The sequence below is a fragment of the Salvia miltiorrhiza genome, chromosome 2 (genome assembly GCF_028751815.1).
Source record: "Salvia miltiorrhiza cultivar Shanhuang (shh) chromosome 2, IMPLAD_Smil_shh, whole genome shotgun sequence".
Taxonomy (NCBI): domain Eukaryota; kingdom Viridiplantae; phylum Streptophyta; class Magnoliopsida; order Lamiales; family Lamiaceae; genus Salvia; species Salvia miltiorrhiza.
This window is the reverse complement of record NC_080388.1, coordinates 36,466,560-36,478,267: the sequence shown is the minus strand read 5'-3', so window position 1 is coordinate 36,478,267 and position 11,708 is coordinate 36,466,560. Positions and strand designations below refer to the sequence as shown.

The following is an 11,708-nucleotide window of genomic DNA, read 5'->3' as shown; positions in this document are numbered from 1 at the left end:
GATGATGCCACCAAAAACCTTAAAATTAGAATGTAGTGTTGGAGATGGTCTAAATGAATAAGTTATTTAGCTCATTGAGATATCTCATAATACAATCCATGCAATAAGTAGTATTTTTCCCTATAATTTTTAGAAGTGAGCAACATGAATTACTATAGTTATACAAATAAATTTACAATCAAAATAACAAAAGTTCGTCAATATGAAATTCATATACAAATTTAATTTATAAAATAGAATCGTGTTTTGTGTCAAGAATAAATAAAATAAAAATAAAACCATTCACACTCCTCATCATTTTTAAAAACACGTCCACCCATATTACATAATAGTAATTGGCAATATTATTTTGTAAATAATATATTAATAGATATTTTGCTACATCATCCATATTTTTTGTAAAAAATATTCACTTTTTCGTTTTTATGTAGAGTAAACCCAATCAAAGATGTTATCCAAATTCAAGTATTTAATAATCAATTTTTTAGGTAAGAGTACTGAAAAGATACGTGTGCACAATTTTTTGTAAATAATTTTAAGAAAGATTTATAATCAATTAATTGGATTAGAGGTTGAGAAAATATAAATAAAAAAACATAAATATATATATATATTATTTTTAATTTTAATTATATTTTATAATTAATTATAAATACAATGTTACTAAACTAACCTTACTTTTCAATATAATTTATAATTCTAAATCCTAACGCACAAAAGTCAACACGACAACAACGCACACAACTTTCAACACTCCAACTCCGGTCGCCACCACCGCCGCACCGTTCGCTGCTCTCCAAATGTGTGCCGTCCGTCACCGCCGCACCGCAGGAGGCAACAACTCTTCAAGGTACAAACCGTCTCTGCCCATGCGCACTGCACGCCGCTCTTCAGTCATCGCATCGGAGCCGCATCGTACCACCGCCTCCAATTGTGGCTGCTCTGCTGGCAGCCTCGCGCCATTGCAGCCGCACCAAGGTAGCTCCTCAAGCCATCATCGCCGCACTGCAACAATTCCTCACGACATCGTTGTTCCCATAAGCTAACGACAAGCTTTTTGTTCCTTCTTTTGTTCTAAGGAGTTATGATTCTTAATTTGGTGAGGTTTTTTAATTTGCAAGATTTGTTTGTAAGATATAAACCATTTATTTGGTTAGATTTTCAATTTCTGAAATTGGATTGCTGAATTTGAATGCTCAATTGTGGTTGAGCTTTGAATTGAAAAACATGCAGATTTTTATCTTTTTTCTTTTGAATGTTCAATTTATTTCTGATTTTGATTGTTTGATTTATTATTGTTATTATTGTTATTATTATTATTATTATTATTATTATTATTATTATTATGAATGTTCAAAATTTCTTTGAATGCAAATTTTGGAATGTTCAATTTATTTCATTTTGATGCAGATTTTGAATGTTCAATTTCTCTCGATTTTTCAATGTACAATTGTGGTTGAAACCTTTTGCTATTAATTTGTCAAATTAGAACTATGTTCTTATAATTTTGCCTCTGAGATTTTTTTATTAGTTATCGATTTTGACTTTCCTATTTAATTGCCGAAACCTTTCAGCCTGAAACCTTTGGGCCTGAAAAGATCAAGCCCATGGACTCTTAGACATAGGAAAAGGGTGATTCTATTTACAGCCCCCAATTTACTCTTTGTAGCCTCTTATGTAAAATAACAATTATAAATATTTATAAATTTACAATTTTATCCTATAATTTATATAACCTTCAATTAAATATAATTCATTTCATAGTTAAATTAACATTCAATTTTTGTATAGCCCCCAACTGCATCTAATTCAAGAATCATGATGAATTCTACTCAACAACAAAGAGAGTTTATGACAAGCTTCAATTTTTTTCTCTTGATCAGCAATCACATGCTTTAAATTTATTTGGCTTTAATTACCAGTAATCATATCTCTCTCTCATGGTTGTATTCCACACTCTTAATTTTTGCTATTAATTTAATATAGAACAACAACGAATCGTACACAAACTTACACTACCAAAGCCAAAGAAATGCCATCATCTCTCTCTCTCTCTCTCTCTCTCTCTCTCTCTCAATTTTAGGCTAGGGGGAGAAACTAGACAAGAATAACCTGCATTTTTCTTACTTTCCATTCTGTTGCAGAAGAGAACCAAAACAAAGCATCATCATTTTTTCTTCACTCTTCATAGGTTTTTTCATTTTCCCCTATTTTATTCTCTTTCTGGGTGAAAGCCGTCTCCTTTTACACCAAGACTCCACCTTTAACTCCATTTTCGTCCTTGTTCTCTCTCTCTCTCTCTGTCTTTTCACTTTACAAAAGTTGGTCCTCTCTTTTTGGCTATTGCTGTTGGTCGACAACGTTGACGGCGGCTCGGCTCGCCGGAAGTCGAGGGAGAAGGCTGTGGCAGATTTCGGGATCTAAGATTTTATAGAGAGATGAGGGACGTGGGTCAAAGAACGAGAGGTGAGGAGGCTTTGGGCGACGGAGCAGCCGTGCCACTGCTATTTGTCGAGAATCTGAAAGGGGCGGTGGCGGTGGATTTAGGAAGAAGGGTGAGGCGGTGTCTCTTTGGGTGTGTGCGTGACTGGGTCGCGAGAGAGAGTGGAGGGAGAGAAGGAGAGGCGCCGGTGGTGGTGGTCGAGGCGGCGGCAATCTTCACAGGAAAAGGAGGAGGCGCGTGTGGTTGATTTAGGAAGAAGATGAGGGCGGTTCATGTTGATTGGGGAGGGGGGCTATACGCCATTTTTCTTCTTGAAGGGTAATGGCTATACACGATTTAATTTAACTGGAAAAAGGAATTATATTTAATTTAGAGGTTATGTTTGTAGGATAAAATTGTAAATGTATAATTATTTTTTATTATTATTTTATATAAGAGGCTACAAAGAGTAAAATGGGGATGTGAATAGAATCACCCATAGGAAAATTCATATTCATACTATTATAAAAGCCCAACTATAATAACAATACAATAAATAGTCATCTATCATTTGATTTTAGGGTTTAGATGCTAGACGCCCTAGAATCTTCTCAAGTCACCTAATTCCCCTGCTCCCTGGTTCCCCTTCTCCCTCGTCTCATCTTCAATTCCAGGCGCCTGGAGATACAACAGCAGATTGAAGAAAAATTACCTTCTCCATCGCTATATCTTCCCCTTCTCCTTAAATCTGTAGATCTTCTCAAATCACACTTAATTTCCTTGCTCCCTTCTGCATCTTCCCCTTCTCCCTCGTCTGTTCTGCATCTTCGCCTTCTCCCTTGTCTGCATCTTCAATTCCAGCGCTACCCTTTTCCCTCGTCTGCATCTTCCCTTTCTCTCTCGTCTGCATCCGTCGCTTTTGTTATTGCAGGCTGAAGAAGCAAGGTAAGCTATGGCAATATACAAAAATCACTTGGGGATTTGAACGCTAAGCTGCTCCAATGTGAACTTCTTGCTTTCCCTTTTTTAAAAAAATCTCATTTGCAATATTTAGGTCTTTTGATAAATTCAAATAAATAGGTATGACTTTTATGAATTTCTTTAATTTTTTTAAATAAAAAATAGTATAATTTTCAGTTGTCATGATTTACTTTGTTCTATATAGTTGATTTTTTTTTTACTTTGAGAGGCTATAATTTTGTGGCAAAGCTCATCTATTGTTTTTTGTTTTAATTGTGTAGATTTGCGAGGAACACCCTTGTGAGAAACTTCAGAACAACACATGTAAGTTTTTTATGATTTTTTTTAATAAATAAAGATGATTTGATTTTTTTGGGAATTTTTTAAATAAATAAAATACGAGTATTTCATTTTGATTTTAGTGCAGATTTTGAGATGTATAGATTAGTATTATCAAAGCTTTGAAAACCTTACATCTAAGTATTTTCATATGTGCGTCAAACTTTGAAAAACTTTGTGTTTCTGATTGGTGTAGTTTGTTTTTCTTTAAAATGATTTCTTTTATTTAGGATGCTGATGGGTATTGTTTCTTGATTTTTCATGTTAAGCTATACACATGGATTGGAATTATTATTGAATTTACTAAGGTTATTTGCAAGTCAAACATCTCGATTGAGCTTAAATATTTATGGGATTTGAAGCTCATTTTGTAGTTTTTTGGATTGTGTGCTAAGTAAATAAATTTGATGTATTCTAAATCTGAACACAGATTTAGTTTGTCTGGTTTGTTGAAATTTTCAATGGATGATATAGATAAGATTTAGATATGAATTTGAAGTAAAATCTGATAATTTTCCCGCTAACAGCAGCTAGTATGCTCAGCTTTTGTTAAAAAACCACTGTTTTGGCAGCTAGTGTACTTAGCTTGAATGTCTTTTGATAAGAAAAATAAATACAGAAAAAAAAATCATTTCTTTTTTCATCTCGTTTCAATCTAAAATATTCAATATCAATACTCCTTGCATCATATAGAAGAATCATTAGGAGCCATTATATATTATATTTACATTCATTTGTAGCAAAAAAAAAGGTAACCGAAATGGTAGATAACATGATAGTATTAAATTTCTCTTATGAAAATAACATATGATTTTTTTTTCTCCTTGATGATAATATATATAAATCATGAATATATACTAAAACCATTTTTCTTGTGGGTGTTGCAATAGGAGAGCTGGAGAGGTTCCATTTTCATGCTCCAGATTAAATTTCTCTTATGAAAATAACATGATATGATTTTTTTTTCTCCTTGATGATAATAATCATGAATATATACTAAAACCATTTTTCTTTTCGGTGTAGCAGATTGTAGTGGTTTCATTTTCATGCTCCAGATCTTCACCTGCATACAAAATTAAAAAATTACTATCAATTGCAAATATCATTGTTTTAGAATTTATTGTAATAATTGGGTTGTAAATTTTCAAAATTAAAAAAAAATATAAATAGAAGGACCACATAAAAATTATAAAACACAAAATGACAAAAAATAATTAGAGCAACCAAGAATAGAGAGAGAAAGTTACCTTAGTGAAATATGGTCTGAAATGATTTGGTATTTATAGGCTGAGTATTCATCAATTTGGCTCCAATGTTGGTTATTTTTGAATTTCAAATGTGTATCTGGGCGCCAGTTTTTGGAGCTAAATTCTAAAGAACCAGCTGTATAAAGCAAAAATAAATATTAAAATATTAAATTTTTACAGTTCTAATGCAGTTTGTACACGCAATGACAGATTATATATCTGCGCAGCCTCTGCTTTCCACATGCACAAACAGAAGCAACATATATGCAATAAGAAATATAAAATTTTGGAATTTTTAATGCAGTCACAAACTTGAGCCCGAAGTCACAAATTTTACCCAGCGGATAGAAAAGCTCGATATTTACTGGATAAAAGTCAGCTACTTTTGGCGGGAAACACGTTCCCCCAAAAATCTATGCTTTAATATTAGTATAGATTGTCTTAGTTAATCTGTGGGAGCAATGGAAGATGGGAGAGGCCAAAGAGAGGCGCTGACACTTGTGGCAAGAAAGCCCAGTTTCTCGCTGCCCACCGCTTGCCCCAACTGTCTGCCTGCTTACATTTATCTTAAATTTGCCAACATCCCTTTCACTTTGGAATTCAATCTCATCCATCCTGATTCTGGTAATTCCTTCTTTTTCAATTGTTTCAGAACTTTTTCCTTTTTCATTTGAATTTCTGCTGCAGATTTCACTCTCGAGACTTTTATCAAGTAATTATATCTAGTTGGTTCTGATTCTTTATGGTTTTTTGGTTTTATATATTTTCACACCTTTATTATTGTTTGTAATTTTTCTGCAAAATTGAACCTTGTATTGGGTACTTGGCAATTCTCGCGTTTGCACACAAATAGTTCTTGCTTCGTGATTCTGTTTACACACGATTGGGTGATACCGAATTAGCTAAAAACTGCTAGCAACAAAATGAGCCTTCTGCCATGCTTCCCTTTGGATTATGAATTTGTGGATTTATTGTAGTTGCTTAAAAAAAAAAACATATTCTGCATTGTATTTCTTCGGCTTAGACACATTACCCGGTTTGGAATTAGCAAGATTTCGGTTGATTGTGCTTGAACGTTGCTATTTTTCTATCTCCTTTCAAACAACATTTGTTATGATGAACACTATAGATATAGCATATCTCTTTTAAAAGAAATGAACGTGGGGCATGTTGAATGTGACAGTAGATCTAAGGCCTCCAGCTAGTTGGTATCGGACGAACTGATACTGCATACATTTCAAATGTCCAATTCTCCAAAATCACTGGCAAAGAAATCTTTGTTGGTTCTTGGATTAGTTATATTGATGGCCGGTCCAAATACCAGGCTAGATTACCATAATAATTTCATGGCAAAACTGTTGAAGCTAATAATGAAGTTATCTTAATTATTCCATGGCAAACCTAATGGCATTTATTGACATCCGTTTCCATCTTGTTTAATCGAGAATCACAACTTTGTTTGGTTCCTCAATGTTTTATGTATTTTTTGTAATATTCAGGCTCTTTCTTCTGTCTTTCTTTTTTCCCCTTTCTTGATCATGAAAGTAATAAGGCACTTGGAGATTTGTCACAAACTTTCTGTTAAGTAGATTTGTGTAAGTGAAATACTAGCTTTTGTTGGGAGACTCATTTAATGGTCTATGATGCTACCATACGTAGTCAAATATCAGGTGATCGAATATTTATCATAGCATAGCTTATTCTATATTTAATTTTTAGGTCTAGAAAAGCATTAGATGTTCAATGTGCTATTGTGGAAGAACGTTGAGATTCTATAATGAAAAAGGAACAGATTCATGTTCTTCTTGAATCTTTCTTTTGACCAAAAGGCTTCTTTTTTCTTTGGTGGAGCCATTGACTTTCAATATAGGCATTGATCTTGCTATTAGTAACACCAAACATGATATTTGGGTTTTTGCTTTTTATGCACTGAAAATCATTATATTTTTATAAGTATGTATGTCTGAAATAATAGACATGCATTGTCTCTCTTCCAGATCAAATACCCTTTGTTGAGTCTGGTGATTATGTTGCTTATAACAATGAGAACGGTGGGGTCCTTCAGAAATTAAAGGAAGATGACATTGTTGACTTGGATGCTGAGGTGAGTGGTATACCTGAATGGGTATCATTTAAGGCGATGGTTGAGTCATGGCTTGCTGATGCAGTCTTGTATGAACTATGGGTGGGTTCTGATGGCAAGTCAGCACACAAGATTTATTACTCTGATCTCCCTTGGCCAATAGGAAATATTTTGTACTATAAGCAAGTCTATGCGGTGAAACAACTACTTGGGATAACATCAGAGAATGCAGAAAGAAGGGAAGAAGAGGTATTTCTGTTTGGACGTATTTCTCATCTACTTTTATGTGTGATTTAAGATGTTTTTCTCTATTGATATGTGCACTCTTGTGAGGATGCACGTGTACGCATGTTGCAAATGCCCATGTGCACACCGAGCATCTGTATATTCTGTACACAAATGAATACATGAAAATCCGTCAAATTATAAGGTTCTGGATTGAACAAGATCAAGACCTAACGTTATTACATATGATTAGCCTATTTGGGTTTTCAGCATTTGTAAATGTCTGCGTGATGAATAGAAATGCTTATTATTAATATCAAGAAGACACACACATATGTATATCTACATGTATGCATAGTTTCTTATGCATTTTGTGCAAGCATGGCTTATTGTGCTGTTTTTACATGCAGATATATAGAAGAGCAACTGTTGCATATAGTGCTTTGTCAGCTAGGTTGGGAGAACAAACCTTTTTCTTTGAAGATAGGTAATTTCCTTTGCTCTGTGTAAGCCTTAATGGCTGCTGCTTTTCTTGTTTTATATGTGGTAATACTGCATAACACAATGTTTCCAATGCAGGCCAACAAGTTTGGATGCAGTTTTCCTTGGGCATGCTCTGTTTACGCTTTTTGCTTTACCTGTGAGTACTTCTAATGGTTATATTTGAATCATCATTGTAAGTGGAGACTTCCTTTCTGAAGTGAGTTACTGTTTTTTGGAATCTATTGAGCTTTACAATTGTCAGATACAAAATTATGAACTCATACTGGTGTATTATTTTCTACTTGTTAAGATTCTGTCATCTGTTAAAAGTTGGAATTTTGTTTTGTTTTCTTTTTAGATATGTATATAGGAAAGAGTCCAAATGAGAACCGTCTTATTGTGAGAACTAGATAAGTTATACTTTCAGTGCAGTATATTGTACGCCTTGTGCTATACATTAACTCCATGTCATATATCTCGAATTCGCAATTTTTCGCTGTGTGTGAAGTTCATGCTGAGTATTACACTAAACTCCTATAGTCCTATAATAAATTCACAACACTTGCTGAGTGTAGAGTTCAGTGCATGCAGTTAGTTTATAGGTTTAGTGCAAGAGTTCTTGCACTTCTCACAATAAGAAGTTTTTATTTGAACCACTCCTACATGTATATATAGGAAAAGGTTCAAATGAGAACCTTCTTACTGTCAGAACTGGCGTAACTTATACATTTAGTGCCATAAATTGTACACATTTATTGCACAACAGCACAACACGTACAATTTACTGCACTGAACGTATAAGTTACTACAGTTCTCACAATAAGAAAATACTCATTTGAACCACACCTTGTATGTATGTATATATTGAGAGATAGTTTTTTTTGGTATAACATAAAATTTTACAGTAAGCTGATTTTGTTACAATCATGGATAACCCGTACTATTTAAAACTGCCCCTTTTTTGTGGCTTTCTGCATTTATGATACCATTAGGCTCAGATGATTTGATGTCGTAGTAGTCCATGTAATATTAAAGCTTTTATATTCAAGGCTCTTGTGCTTTATCTTACGAATTGACAGATCTGAGAATATAAGTGATTTTGTTATTATCTGCAAGCTTGGATCCAGTGCGGTGAAAATTCCCTATCTATTTTGTATTTCTGCAAAGAACAAAGTCTGAGATATATGCCTCAACCTGAAATATAAGTGTACAAGTTGCCATGCTTATTTGGTGCTGTATGCATGGTTGAGTGGCCCACACTTTCTCAGCAACTTGGTACTGGGTTGACTAGTTGATACAGATATTGAATCATCTTCCTTTAATAGGTATATATAGTGGCTGAATTATACATTTTTCATGTGTTCTTACCTGTAATAGGAAACATCTGTTCTAAGAAGTAAGCTCTTGGGTCATGCTAATCTTGTGAAGTATGCTGAGAATCTTAAACTGGAGTACATAGATGCCAGTTCGTCATCTTCATCAGTTCCTCAGTCAGATCCCTCATCATCAGCTTCAAAACGAGGCCCTTCATATTGGAGTGAGTCTCACTTATAACTATGTTGCTATCCAATTTTACTAATTAGACATATATTGTCTATTTTGATCAATATATACATTTTGCTACATTGTCTGAACTTGATTCATTCTCATCCAATACTTAAAGGTCTTGGAAACATACTGTTGAAACATGACAGAGATCTCTCTGTATACAGCTTTGAAAATAGCCGATCAACAATAAACTTTGCGCCCGCAGCCCACTAATGACAAAACAAAAATACCTTCTTGAATGTAGCTATACAAAAAATCATGGAGTGAAGCTATTAGACACCTCTTGTGAGAAACTTCTGAGGCTAAATTTGGTTTCTGTTGGAGTACCTACTAGTATCTAGAGATATGTTTGGTGCTAGGTACTATATTTGGGTTATTTTAATCGCTTTTCTGGTTTATTTTGAAGTAACTATGTCTTGTTTTAATTTCGGGAAGCATTGTCGTGAAAGGATCCTGCCTCTAGTTGAGTGTTTGACTGTTTGTCAGTTACCATTGCACCTAAAGTCTTTGTCTTCTCTAGAATTAGCTTACAGTGACTTCATGGTTAGTCATGACTATTGATTTAAATTCTACCAGCATTCCTATAATACGATAAAAAGCTCTACTTAGTGGAGAAAAATTATAGTATCTTGCTTTTGCCTATAAATAACTCATATGTCTTCCCATGTTGCTTAATTTCTTCCATCAGTATTAGTATTTTATTTGAATGTTTCGTAGAATTGACCCCATTCGTGACAAATTTAGGTTCGAAGCCAAAGAGCAAACCTACTAGGGAGAAGACAGAGGAAGAGAAGAAGTTCAGGAGACGCGCTAAATACTTTCTTGCTACTCAGCTTGTTGCTGTTTTGATTTTCCTTTCCATTCTTGGGGGATCTAATGATGCTGAAGTAGAGCTTGGTGATGATGATGACGGCTTCGGTTATGAGTAGGAATTAACCTCTCAGATAGAGATTTATTTGTCTCCAAATTTTCGTGTTTTCTAGTTCGACTTGCTAGAGTTTGAGAAAATTGGCAAATATGCAAGTCATTGGGTTTCCTTTTCCTGAAGAAGCATGCTAGTGAGTTTTAGACTAAATCATCTCTTGTACTAAGCTACAGAAGTTGAGCGTAAGCATAAATGCAATTTTGCCCATTGGCAGAGATGGATTGAGAAACTGTCAATTGCTTTCAACATTGAACTCATTATTGTTTGCTTTATGTATGTAGTCCAAATGTACGATTGATGATGATGTTGTTTGACCTTGAGTGTCTCGTATTAAAATACTCTTGAAATATTTGTCATTTTGCAAATTATTCATCTAAGTTGCATCTAATACTATTATAAGGTGTTGATATAACCTCATTAATTTGGATAGCCGTTGTCACACCATGACACAAATGGTAACATACTGTAATTTATTAATGAGATATAGCAATACGTATTCCTACCACCACAATAATCCTTGATAATATGTGGAATTTAAGAATTTTTTTTTGTTCTTATTTTTTTTAATTCTCCATTTTATTTCTTCTTAACCGTATATGATTATGGGGAGAGCATGCTAGGTAAATCATTTTAGGCATTTCTATGACTATGACATTTGAGGTGCGTGATAAAATGTATAAACCGAAGAGTTAACTAAGGATTCTACTCCTACTAATGCATTTCTTTAATTTGCTTAGCCCTCACATAAATTCTTTTGATCCTGATTAGATAATTATCTGGTTGTGTTACTTCTTGGGGAAGATAGTTTTCTATCTATGAAACTGTGTACTCGAGAGCAACTATTGTCTGTGAAATTGATTGGCCATTATCTCAAAAATTAGTCCCCCTAATGACAGGCATGAGACCACTATCTAAGTTAGAAGCATGTATTTTTACATGTTTATATCTATTGTTCAAATAATTAAAATAATTGAAACCATGACTCCGTCAAGGTTTCATGGTAAAATGGAACATATCTTGGAAGAAGAATGAATGATTAGAATGTCCCCAAGGGGACACCAAGCGGTGCGACCTCCTGTGTGTGAATAGTGAGGTCCCGGGTTCAAACCTCACTGCTCCCCCTCCCCAACTCCCCCAAGTCAAAAAAAAAAAAAAAAATGAATGATTAGAATATGCAGGAATTTATTTCTATTATAATTGGGCACATCATCTCCTTAAAAGGCCTTATAAAGGGTGATGGTACTCCAAATTTATATTGAAGACATGATTATTACCAAATCGATGTGGGATATAAAATGTGGGTTTAACATGCCCTGCATGTGTAGGTCGGTACAACTCATTGGCTATTATAATGCGCATAATAGACAAACCACATCAAATATGGGTCTACTCTAATACCATATTAGAATTGGGTCCATCATCCCCTTAAAAGGCCTCGTAAGGAAAGAGAGTACTCCAGATACATATTGGAGATAG

At 34.2% G+C, this 11,708-nt stretch overlaps 1 protein-coding gene across 5 annotated transcripts; it reads left to right on the top strand.

Annotated features, from left to right (window-relative positions):
- Positions 1-1,861: 1,861 nt before the first annotated feature.
- Positions 1,862-10,581, top strand: LOC131012232 (mitochondrial outer membrane import complex protein METAXIN-like). 5 transcript variants are annotated; one of them, XM_057940142.1, is made up of 8 exons: positions 2,932-3,367; positions 3,664-3,706; positions 5,273-5,592; positions 6,966-7,300; positions 7,687-7,763; positions 7,856-7,916; positions 9,137-9,296; positions 10,052-10,581. In XM_057940142.1, exons 3-8 carry the CDS (start codon positions 5,430-5,432, stop codon positions 10,234-10,236), a joined length of 981 nt encoding a protein of 326 aa, XP_057796125.1. In that variant the 5' UTR covers positions 2,932-3,367; positions 3,664-3,706; positions 5,273-5,429; the 3' UTR covers positions 10,237-10,581. The 5 variants fall into 5 exon arrangements, with proteins under 5 accessions (XP_057796129.1, XP_057796125.1, XP_057796126.1 ...); XM_057940143.1 differs by having other exon boundaries at positions 5,179-5,592; XM_057940145.1 differs by having other exon boundaries at positions 5,160-5,592.
- The last annotated feature ends 1,127 nt before the right edge of the window (positions 10,582-11,708 follow it).